This window comes from Propithecus coquereli, unplaced genomic scaffold (assembly GCF_000956105.1).
Source record: "Propithecus coquereli isolate 6110/MARCELLA unplaced genomic scaffold, Pcoq_1.0 Scaffold242, whole genome shotgun sequence".
NCBI lineage: Eukaryota > Metazoa > Chordata > Mammalia > Primates > Indriidae > Propithecus > Propithecus coquereli.
The window spans coordinates 1705962-1718965 of NW_012147975.1; the positions used below are offsets into that span (position 1 = coordinate 1705962).

The following is a 13004-nucleotide window of genomic DNA, read 5'->3' on the forward strand; positions in this document are numbered from 1 at the left end:
CAAGAAAAAGCCATTTTGTCTTAATCAGAATTTGAAAGGGGAAACCAAGTGACTGAGAGTAGGTGGGGAAGAGTCAGAATTTCCTAGGAAGTGGTGTTCTAACTTCTGTTTTCAGCCCCTGATGAAGCTCACCCAGCAAGTTCCTTCTGAAAGGGCACAGGTAAGATAGGAAAAGTACCTCCGCAGTTCATTCATAACCTTGAATGCCTTCCCCATGTGGGCAGGGTTGACAGTGATCATCCTCTGGTTCTTCTCATCATCCCCAGCCTGTATCAGGGACTGGGAGCTCAGCTTGATGCTGTGAACAAGAAGGAAGAGAGAGGGAAAGAGACGATCACACATTGGTAAACCCATTCCATGCCTCCAAGTGCCACAAGTCCATGCACTTACCCACCCTCCAGGAGCACCTCTGTCAGCCTGTTCTCACACCAACCCAGCAGGAAAGAAAACTTACTGGGTCAGGAATTTCTGCAGGATCTTCCGGTGAAAAGTGCATTCCTCTGGAGGAAGGCAGTTCCTAGCTCAGTTTCTTCGACCAAGTACTTTGTGACTTTGTGTGAGGTCCTTATCCTCCGTCTCTCCATCCTCAAAATTGAAGGGGACTAAACACTGCATCACTCACTTCACAGAAATGTTTGTTCACTCAACAAACATTTAATGGAGGCTACTATATGTATATGCCAGGTACTATATTTAGATTTAAGGGAAACACAATGGTAAACAAGGCACAGTCCCTGCCTTCACGAAGCTTAGAGTTCAGTAGAAGAGAATGTCAAGTAAACATTTAAGCATCATATCTTTTAAGTATCATGATTCAATAGGAGCTACAGAACAGTAGATAGGCAACTATCCCAGTGATAGCAGGTTGCGGGAAAACTCCACAGAAGCTGAGACCTTAAGAAAGTGCATAAATTAACCAGGTAAAAAGGAAGACAAAGAGTATTCCAGGCAGAGGAAATAGTATTTACAAAGACCTGGAGGAGAAAAAGAGCAAAGTGTGTTCAAAGTACTGGCAGTTTAGTAAAACTAGAGAGCACTAGAGGAAACTATCAAGAGAAAAGGCTAGAAGGCTGAGCAGTCTTATAAGTATCATATAAGCAAAGCTAAGGAGTTTGGATTTCTTTCTGAAACAATGAGAAGCCACTAAAGGGTTTTAAATAGAGAAGTGGACAGGAAGCAGGTAAATAAATTTGTGCTTTAGAAAGATCACATTGGCTATGGTGTAGAGAATAGTGGCACAAGAGTGAAAGCTTTTGGGAAACCACAGTCCCATAGAAAGACAAGGGACTGTAATTATTATAGAAAGAAAGGATATCTATGGAGACTAAATGAGCAGGTAGTGACTAGCAAATGTCACTCATAATCTCAATGCTCTCTGTACTGAAATCAAGAGACAAAGCACTCAAATCCCTATGGGGTACCAGCTAGCTGTCCAACTACTCCTGAGCAACATGTTTCAACTTTATGGGAGGTGGAATGGAGGAATCAAAAGAATGAGCAAGGAAAGGACTTTCTCCCCAAACTGGTGAAACTATATAGCTCCAAGGTCAAGTCTGGGACCTTGGAGTTACCTCTGTTTGGATCAGGCTAAGCTTTGTTTTGCTAGTAGGGAAACAGGATCTTCCCCACTTGTGTAGATTTGAGGACCCACAGTTCACTCCAACTCTAGGACACTGAGGGTCATCTCCTTTGACCTTCCATAGGGGGCCTCTGTCCATGTTACCACCTTGCCTTGCAAACTGGCCAGAGAAAAGGGCTGCTATGGTTAAGAGAATATTCCAGAGGCCTAAGAATCTCTATAGATCTCACATTGGGATTCACAGCCATAGGAACATTCAAATACAACCAGCATGCCAAACCCACAGCTCGTCTGACCATAACAGACTCCCCCTTTGGCTTCCTTCCCCAACTTCAGTTCAGCATGCAAATGCAAGCCATGGACATCTGAACTTTGGGACTGTTTGGATTCTGCGTACAAGGAAATTGGCTGAGCAGAGGAAGATGAATATCAAAAGAAGCACAAAGGAAAATTATTAGAATTGTATGTTTAAGCAGGTAAAGAAAGTCTCAAGCCACAAAATGTGATCAAAGAGAGGAAACACCCAGAAAAGATGAAAAACTTAATGTAAGAAATCCCACAAGCATAATTTCTTTTATAGTTAGTGTCTTTCCTTATTCCAAGGCCAGAGAGCAAGAAATTAAGGAAAGAACATCTAAGGGCTTGGAGAAGTTAAGAATCTTGAATAAGATCACACAAACAATAAGGGGCAGAAATGGGATCTGAGCTCAGGTGTCCTTGCCTTGAAGTTCAAGCTATTTCTACCAGAGCCTACACCCTCCAGCAATATAGTGCATGCATGTACGTAAATACACATACACATTGATATGCCTCGGCCTAGGATCACATGCCCAGGCACAGAGTTGCTAGATCCTACCATTTCCTCCCCTAAACCTTTGCCCTCCTTTCATTCTAGATCTTCACTACTTAGTCCCCAGAAGATTGCCCATCTCTACCCTATCAAACCTCAATCCTCAGCATTCCCAGTTCTTGATCCCAAATAAGGCTGGAGAATCCTCTCTCCTCACTAGTGGAACACAGACCACAGGGAGGTATGATCTCATTCTGTTGTCCAGGGACTAAGACCATACTTTTCACCCTACTCAGACCCAGCCAAAATCTCACACACACACACACACACACACACACACACACACACACACACACTTCTCTGGGCAGACTTAGCTACAATATGTTTTCTGTTGAAAAGCATTTATCAGCAAATGCCCTTACTCGAAGCACAAAGTGGTTGATTTCTCCAGGAGTAAAAAACTGGTTCCAGCCCCTATTAAAACCACACCAGCCTTCACGAAACCCCCATCTAGTCCAATTGAAGTGATTTAGCCTTCAGGATTTCATGATCTGGCAAGAGGTATGCAGCCTACCTCTCCACAGTTGATGTTAATTATATATACCCCTCCCACCAGACCTGAAGCTCTAGCTGCTGAACAAAGCAGCTTTCATTTGTAGCCCAATGTCCAGGGTTCCAGCAGTATTCACGTTGAGCCATACTGAAGATTCAAATGGGTCAACAATCACAGATGTAGGGAGAAAGTATAGGCCAGGCAGAATCCTTGTTCTTTCCTATAGAAATATACAGAAATGATCATCTAAGCCATTTTCCACATGTTCCTCACACCTCCTCTTCTTTCTGTATTCTCTATCTCAGAGGCATAACCCACTACCCGCTCACCAATCCAAGCCAGAAACTATTACATGGGATGTCATCCTTGCTATCTTCTTCCCTCTCTCTCACACCCTCACATATATCCACAAGTCCTATCAATCCTAAGTCCTTTAGTATCTCTGCACCTCTTTCCCTTTTCACAGTCACTACGACCACAACCTCATTCCAGGGCATACACTGTCTTGCCTGGATCATTATAATAACCTCCTCCTAGACTCCAGAGTGACCTTTCCAGAATGTCAATGTGATTGAGGCACGTCCTACATGAAGCCTCTCACCGATTCCTCACTGTATTCAGAATCAATCTCAGAGACCTCGCCTGGCCCTTCATAATCCCATCATTGCCCTGAAGATTTCTCATGACTATAGTACTAAAATACTTACAATAGCCAAAATACACCAGGCTCTTCTGCCTTGTGAAGTTTTGTCTGCCTGGAAAACACTTTCTATCCCCACCCATTCTTTCCCATGTCTAGCTAGTTCCTACCAGCCCTTCAAGCCTCTTCCTGGAAGCCTTCCCTATCATTTCTCCACTAGATTAGCTTCCCCTCTTCTGTGTTCCCACAGTATTCTGTGCTTCCCTCTGTATTGTGTTCTACTTATCTCTTACTTGTCTATCTCCTCCATACGGTGTGTGCTGGTAAATGTTTAACGGTTGAGGGGGGGGAAGGGAACCCTGATTTGTAACATTTGCCAATTTCCATGGTGTAAATACTCCCACCATGGCAGATTTCAAGCTACCAACCTGAATTACTGAACACAAGATTTGGGAAGAGTGCAACAGCACACCATTGTATCACTGTGTAAGAATTTCTACAATAAGATACCTTAGAAATAGAAATAACTTCAAAGGCCTAGATAATAGTAAAATAATTAGGAAGTGATGAGTTTTGAATACTTATTACATTTGTTTTTAATATAACTTATTTATAAGTTATATAATTTAATTTTTAACACTGGCTCTATTTAATAACTGAAAAAATTCCTGAAAATTTAACAAGCAGCTTTTCCAAGTAGGTGAGTACTGGCTCCAGCACACCCCCTCCACTGGAGTGGAAGTGGAGTACTGGCTCCACTTCCCCCTCTAGACTGTGAGCTCCACGAGAACCAGGATGGTGTCTTACATCGTCTTACATCCCTCTGTAGTCTTAGGCTCTGGCATATGATACGTGCTCAATAAATAATTATTGAGTAAATTAATGGGTAGATAAGTAAATGAGGTATAAGTAAATGAGGTACTGACTACTGTAGCTTTCCTCATTTTGCTTATTAAAATAATTATGGCTTTGTCCGTCTCAACTTCCCCTCCTTTCCCCCGCTCTATGGGGGGCAGACTCTCAGCTAATCCAGTCCCCTGCATTGGTGATAAGAACCAGGAGGATGAGGGTAGAGGGAAAGCCAGCAACAACTAGAGAAGAGAGAAGAAAGCTAGGAGGGTGGCTGCTTACTGTGTCAGTTCTTAGGCTCTTTCCATTGCTGAAGAAAATCCAGGCAATAAATGGAAAGGAAAGGACACTAAAAAACATGCCAGAAATACGGGAGACAGAAAAGTCCCCGAGTAGGTTGATTGTGCAGAAGTGTTTGGGGGATCTAACAAATGAGGAATTCCAGAGCAGCCAGCGTGTGAAAGAATGAGGAGGGAAGGAAAGAGGGGTCTGAGAAATGCTATTGAATGTTATCAACTGTTTATTCCTTAAAAGTCTTCAAGAGATGCAAATAAGTTATGGGCTAATACTGGTCACATACATGGAACCCAAGCGCATTATGTTCAAGCTAGAGATGAGACAGAGTAAAGAGAGGCAGTCACCTAAAGGCAAAACAACTCTGAGCCAGAGTAGACTAAGCTGAATGCATTCAAATCCCTCAGCAAAGAAAGTATCATTTAGAAAGGAACAACCAAAAACTAGGAACCAGACAGAGAAAGCCCTTGATCCAACCCATCCCACACTATCTAGGAAAGAATGTGATTTAATCATCAGATAGCATCATTTGCTCCAGCCTCAGGTCAAATCCCTGCTGTGGACCTTGAAACTTGTAAATACTCAAATGCTATAACCCACTCCCTAGTTCCCTATGCAGGCTTTTAACCAATTTGGCCTCCCCCATGGTTCTTCTTCAGAAAGAAAGAAAGTGGTAGTAGGACCTCAGGAATATCTTGCTCGTAATAGTTTTCACTACAAATTAATAAACTGATGATATGCTGACTATTGTACTTTAGGTTCTCATGACATCATCAGCATGACCCTGCTTCTCTAAGGCTGAGCAGCAATGGGACACTAACTAGATAGGATTTCTGAACCCGTGGAGCTCTGGGAAAATAGCAGATATAGTAAGTATTCCAATCCTAAAGTTCAAGACCAAAATGACCGAACTTAAGATTTCTACTTCTGGATTCGAGAAGAACCTGGTACTTGAAGATGCCCAGCCAGCAGGATTCAGGACTTGATGGCACGGTCCTGCTATCAAGAAACACCATTTACACACAGGCTACCACACAGCCCCACGCTTTTCATACTCTTTCAGCAGTGCCACCTCAGTGCACAGCATGAGGCTGACTCCCTCTGGTAGCCCACATGGACTCATAGAAGATATGCATCAGTAAGCTACAGATCTCAGGTAACAGTTAATAACAGTTAACGTTGACTGAAAGTTGATAATACATTAAAGCACCTTGTCTCTATTATCTCATTTTATCTTTAGAACAACCCTATCAGGTAGGTACTATTATCTCCTGAGGCACAAGGGTAAAATTTATCCAAAAGTCCCACATAACTATTAAGTGCAGAAATTACACTCAAACCCAAGTCTATCTGACTGCAAGGACCATGCTCTCGACGACAATGTCCACTGACTTAGGACAATATCCACAGCCTGTCAGGCCAAGGGCAGCCCAATCCCTTCTGTCCCACTTTCTGATGTTCTTCCCTGCATGGCCAAGCCAAGCGAAATGAAAAAAGACTAAATCTTCAAGGACCTGTGAGATAGCACTACTTCGTTCCACCGATTATGGGAAGTTGCGGTATGTACTGGAATCAGTATTATTAATTGCACTGAACTTGGAGTTTCCATACTCAGGCCTTCGCATGAGCCAATCATGATTCATCAAAGCTCACCAGGAGCTGCTGCCATTCCTGTACTGTGTTCCTTTATAAACAAGCTCTACAACAGGTTATGCTACTAATCACATTCCTAAAACCCCAATGCACAGACTGTTTTCTTCGAAACTCAGGGGGGAAAAAACTTTTAAACGGGCTATGTAAAAGTATAAGACATGATAGACTTGAATTCAGACAGACAGAATCAGGCAAGAAGAGAGAAAGATGAAAGAAAACACACCCCTTGTTATGTGGTATTTTGGGGGCCAACCTTATACTTGGTTTGGACAGGAGAGCTGAGCTCTTCCGTGTGTGGTTTTGATAGGCTACAATACACTTTCATAAGTTAAAAAGAAAAGTCCAGGAAAGTTGTACTGACAGTCTGAAAATCCTCATAAATTATAAAAAGTTAAAAATATATAACCTGAAAGCCATTGAACTTATTTAACATAAAAAAAAATCTAAAAACAAAGCAAGTTCAAGCTATTTTTTACACAGTTTATGAATGCTCTATTCCATGTAACCTACTTTTAGGATTCATCCAGAAATTTTTTAAAAATTAGGTCAGTTCCATGATGGCAAATTTCATCCAATAAAGTACTTGCTTTAGAAATCTTACACAAAAATTTTCTTGTCTGGATCTGTCTTAACAATCTAAAACTTAGCAAACAAAATCCTAAAACCCAAATCTGGGGGTGGGGAAATCAAGAGGTTTCTTTCCCTGACTTTGTTTTTGCAGTTGAAAACCTTGCTTCACCAAAAAGTATTTCCAAAATGGAAAATTTGGTTTCAATTATCATGGTTAATGTGCATGTACATCTGTTTGAGGCAGCAGTGATGTTCTAAGTCATGTATCCTCAGAAAATATCTGTCTGTTGCTCCTGGATCAGGGGTAAACAGAAAAGCTCCTTTGGCTCAGAAGTTCCCTGAGGTTCACAGGCAGGCTCTCCTGAATAGGAGCCAGCCAGTAACTGTCCTCCAAGAACACCCCACACAAATTCACCGCACAGTGCTGGGTACATGGTGCCCCTCTCAAGCAGGGTCATCCCTATACTTCTGATGAAGAAAATAACCATAATTTTAAGAAAATTGGACAATCAAGTTTCCTTTTTTATGGTGCTTTTTCCAAAAATTGTGGTGCTGGATAACTCTTGCAGATTTGGCCTGAATTTTCTTCTATTGTGGTAAAATATGTGTAACATAAAATTTGCCATTATAACCACTCTTAAATGTACAGTTCAGTGACATTAAGTACATTCATACTGTTGTACAACCGTCTCCATAATTCTTTCATCTTCCCAAAATGAAACTCCAAACCCACTTAATAACTCCCCATTCCTCCCTCCCTCCAGCCCCTGGCAACCATTTTACTTTCTGTCTCTATGAATTTGACTAATCATGTAAGTTGAAATTTTATTTTAATCCATCCACAAGGCTTTTTTCCAGAACTGAAATAAAATCCCAACAGCAAGGGCAATTGCCATTTTCAATGTCTACCTCTCTACACACACGCTCACGCAGACACTACTTATTACTATAGTAGCTAAGACCCACAGACCCTTTTCCTTTGCAAAACAGAAGACAAAGTCACCTTCTTCCGACTGAGCACGCCACAGTCATTGTCCCATGTGGACGTGGGGAAGACTTGGCATCAGAAAGTCCAGCAAAGAGCTGGAAATCTTGGGGGATACAGCAAGGGTGAGAGCAAATTCATAGGTTCTTCTTAAGATTTTGGCCTGAACCAAGGGGTATCCAGCTCATGGTTCCAAACCACTAAGACAACTAGATGCCACAGGGTGTCTATAAAAAGGATTAAGGTAGATCTTGGTAAAACCTAAAAGAGGAAATGCCAAGCCCTGTGAGGTATCTTACTATAAGGAGATAGTTCAAGGAAGAAGCAAGATGATGGCCTGATAAGCTCTCCCTAGTTTTCTCGTGGAAATGGTCCCCTATAATCTGCTTCAGATGATAAATATAGAAAGGCCCTAAAATATGTCTTGGTTAGTACCCCAGCAACGAGGCACACAGCAATAGGTGGATACCGGTGATAACAGCAAGTACCATCTACTGAGTACTTACTTTGTGTCAGAGAAAGTTTACTAGGTGCTTTACGCATATTGTCTCATTTAATCTTCGCAACTCTGTGAAATATAAATACTGGTATTTCTCCCTTTACACAGAAAACTTAGTTGTGAAAAAATGTGACATGCTCAAGGTCATACTGTTTATAAAGTAGACTCACTACTAGGTCTGTGTTACTCCAAAGCCCATGCTTTTAATTAATAGCCATTCAAGGTAGAAGGTATTTTCATACCCTCATGGCAAAGAAAGAAAATTGTTCATTAGAAAACTCATGGCTGAAAATTTTTAATGCTTAAAAACAGTCCCAATTAAGCTTCAGCAGGTTAAGTGTGGAACAGGCACCAGATTCAGGATCTCTCCAGTCTCTGGAGGTTGGACATGTGATCGTAGGCCAGTCACTTGGCTTCTCTGGCCCTCGGTTTCCCAAGGAACTTGTAACACAAAGCTACTTTCCTCTGTTCTCCACCTGCCTCAAAGCATTCCATGGGGTCAATTACCCATGCTGAGATAATAAGGCTGATATCCAAGGATGAAGCTACTGACTAAAGGTTTCAATTTCACCAACTTTCTTTTTAGTTATCAGAATGTCTCAAAAAAGTTATTAATCAGCAAGTAGCTATCCAGCACCTGCTACTGTGCACCCATATAGGAACGTTCAAAAGTATTATACAAGTCACTGTTCTTGCCCTTGGGGACCTGTCTCCAAGTTGGGGAACTTGTAAGATACACAGAATAAAAGCACAAAAAGAGCTGATGGGCCTATTATTCAGTACTCAACTATGAGATACAAACTATTAGAATTCAGAAGAACATCAGCCAGGACTAGAAACGTGGAGGTTTCCAAGACAAAGTAGAATATTAACACATTAACTGCCATGTGAGTTGTATTTAACTCACTCTAGTTTTGAGCCAGGGCCTCGTGAAGCATATGGAACTCACGTGTCTCTTCGCCTTGGGAGCCAGGAGAATTATTTTTCAAGTTGCATATAACCCATGCACAGGAAACAATAAAAAATAACAAATTTTTCATTAAATTAGAAAGGGTCATTTTGTTTTCAAAGTTTTTATTCCATTTTCATAATAAACACCGAGTCCCCAAGGAAAAAATTTTCTTTTCTACGGTGGCAGCCAATGTGTTAAAACAACCTTGACAGAAAATAATTTCTGGAAAAGAGGAAAGGAAAGGTATCCAGCAAAAGGAACTCTGGGGGCTAATGCTACGAGGCGGAATGAAGTAATATACAGGATGAGTGATCATGTAAGTGACTGAAAGAATTCTTAGTGGTTATATGAGCAGTAGAAATGGAAACAGGAGCCAGAGTACAGAGGACTTTAATGCATGGCATGGTAAGTTGGATTTACAAAAGGTAGCGAGCTGGGTGACCTGGTGAATACTGAAAGCTGTTCAGTTTGGATTTCTTGTCTACTCTCTACCTCCAGTAGAGGAAAAGCCAAAGAACATGAGCAATCAGGTTCTAAAGCTGTAGACATCAGCAATACCAGCTGAGAGGCACTGGGGTGTTGAAGAGCAGCAGAGCTCCTTGGGAGCAGGGACTCACTACATTTCTGGACACAGAACTGGGAACATAGTGCCCAAAAATGCTTGATGAGCTGCTGGTAGTCTCATATTGACCTCTCAACCCCAATACACCACTGGTCAAGTAAATAGGTGTGGTCCAGAATCTCTAAACCTACATCACATCACCTCTGCACTCTGCTAGCAACCAGACGAACGGGAGAAAGTGAGGATATTGCCCACCTCTGCCCTGTGCCGAGGAAAAAGGCTTCAGATGCTCCCTTGCCCAGCATAGATGCAGTTCAACACCAAGCCGCTGTTGCAAAGAGCACCCAGAAAGAGGCTGCACCAGCAGCACACTCAGTCTGAAAAGTCCCAGACTCTTCCTGTGGGAGTGACATCCAGAAACACAATCCCTGGGGCCTCTTCACGCAGGAAGATGAGATGACACCGAACCATCATGTCAGTTCTAATAGGGTCTAGAGATGTTTAATAACATCACCTGTCCCATGAGATATAGGAATCAGGACAACTCATGCAAAGAAAAGCACTTACTGAGGTACTCTCCAAAACGTGTTCACTTAGTTGAGCCTGTTATCATTTAATCAGCCAGTTATTGTCCGTATCAAACTGGAACTCAGAGCAGCAGCCTTCCCCTCAGCGGGGCACTGCCATGGCCTGACCCCTGCCCTGCAGGCTTCTCTCCTCAAAGAAAATGGCAAGTCTTTTCTCTACCAGCCACGGACCCACAGAATGAAGAGGCTGGCATTCAGGAGATGTTTTAGTTCATAGACAGAGGAATGACCTGTCCCTGCACAGTACCGAGCACTTTCACAATGAAAGAATCAAATCTTCAGATAACAGTTTTAAAATGTATATGTATGTGCCTGCCAGAAAATGAACCCTCGCTAGTTAGATCCAGCTCAACACAAGTACTTAAAATCTCTTCTGCAGATTCCTATTTCATGAGAAATCCCTGATGGAAGAAACAAGAGTTCCTCTACAGCACAGACCTTCCAGTATCGCTCATAAACTTTTCAATACAAATGAAACTCAGTTCAGAGCAAGTGTCATCTGACTGGGTTTCTCTCCTTCGTCCCTGAACGTGTATGTATACAGGCACATTCACGGCCAGTGTGTGTACGCGTGCCAACACACGCGAACACACACACAGCCATCAGCATGGCATGCCTGCTGAAGATCTGAGCACTTCAGTGAAGAAAATGCAAACACTCTATGCCAGACCAGCCCTGCTATGACATCAAAAACCCCCACCAAAGAAAAAACACCCCGGGAAAGTAGCCAGGAAAGGGAAACGCCTCCCTGAAACAGCCTGCTAAAGGCAATCCTGATTCAGCCTATGCTGAAACTATTCCCGAACACCAGCCAGGAAGTGCCTTCTTTCAGGGTGCTCCACTGCCCAGTAAACCCAGATCTGCCTTTGCGGAAGCCAGATCTCCGGAGAGTCAAGTCTTGGAAGGAGTGGGTTTGGAAAGGGGCTTCCCTGCTCTCGCTCTGCCGTTCTTTGGGATCCATCAGTGGCCAGGTCTTCCAACCCTGCCTAGCCAATGCAAACACAAAAGCCGGTGGCTGCACCAGAAGCACACATTTACTTATACACACACACACACACACACAACACAACCCACACTTACACATACATACCTTTCACCCTCCATTGTGTGAGGCCCAGCAGGGGTGGCAGCTGCTGAACTGTGCGTGCACCCGGGATCCTAGCTCTGTTCGCGGTTTTCCCAGCAGACTAGCGGGAGATCTGATCAGCAACAGTGATTCAGCATGGCTGCAACTGAAGCCTCCTCCCTCTCGATCCTCCTTCCTCTGACTTACTAGCGGCAGCTTCTACCGCAGAAGCAGCGGCAGCAGAAAATGTCTTACCCAGAGCTCCCTGCAGTCCTTTCAGCTGCTAAAAGCAGCAACCCACTTGCTCCCCCTCCCCCGCAGGCTTGCTGCTCCTCGGTCTCCTAGGAACAGTGGCAGCTCCAGTGACCAAGTGCAGTGCCACCTTTCCTGCTGCCTCTGCATCTGCCCAGGCATCCCCAGCCCAGGCAACTAGCCCATCCCAGGGGTTCCTGCCTCCTCTGTCTAGGCTGCAAAGAGCCAAGCAGTTCCTCACCAGCCCGAGAAATACTGGCCCCTACAGTCTCCCCTGCCCCCAGAGGCTCTGAGTCTGTCAGCCTGGCCAGATTGCTGGAATGAGGAGGCCCCTCTGTGGCCTGCAGTGGAGTTTATCCACCTGAGGAAATTCACTTATGGGTCACAGTTAATGTTCCAATTCCTCCTCCTAAAATCTATAGTAGCTCTGAGTGTCTGACAGATGTAGAGAAGTTAAAAGGAAAAGAGTCTGACAGAACTGAGAAGAACACAGAGAGAAATTAGAAAATTAGAAATTATAAAAAAAGGTGGTAAAAGAGGTGAAACTAAAACAAACCCTATTTTACCGCAGAGGCCAAAGTCTATTGCAGTAAAGTCATCTCATTGAACACTACACACATTTATTGCCCTATGCCAAAAAAGACCACCGATTTTATAGCACAATCCTCAAGTCTATCATCTTGGAATTTGACTTAAGTTGTGCCTCCAACTAATAAGTTTCCCATTGAACCCCCATCTCCAGCCAAAGATCTCTCACACCCTGTCATTTCCAGCTGCTGAGTCAATTTAGACTAATTTAACTCTCCCTTCCTGGAGATCCTTTTCCAATTGCAGTCCTTTAGTCTTTCTGGGAGGCAGTGAAATCCCATGTCTTCATAAAACCTTCCCTAATGACACCAATAAGTCAATCACCTCCAAAATGTCAAAGACATTATCAGCTACAAAATGTATTCTCCTTGCTGCTCATCTCACACCTAATATATTGTCTTGGGTAATTCGTTATTTATATATTTCGTCTATCAAACTAAAACAAAATATCACGGAAGGCAGGGGCCAGTCTGTGTCTCCTAGCCACAGCCAAGAGGCTTAGAGGTAATTGGGGCAATTAGCCACAAAGACTGGTTCAGAAGCTCCCCTGATGCTTCAGAAAAATCAGACATGAGTATCTCTATT

General features: G+C 43.1%; 1 protein-coding gene across 1 annotated transcript in view; it reads right to left on the reverse strand.

The window, feature by feature from the left end:
* Positions 1-11800, reverse strand: part of KLHL3 (kelch-like family member 3) — a 110300-nt gene extending 98500 nt beyond the window's left edge. Inside the window, exons 1-2 of the mRNA XM_012646335.1 lie at positions 11604-11800; positions 179-298 (exon numbers count right to left, since the gene is read on the reverse strand). Coding sequence (XP_012501789.1) covers positions 179-298; positions 11604-11617 — 134 coding nt within the window. The 5' untranslated portion in view covers positions 11618-11800. The remainder of the gene's footprint in view (positions 1-178; positions 299-11603) is intronic.
* Positions 11801-13004: the final 1204 nt, after the last annotated feature.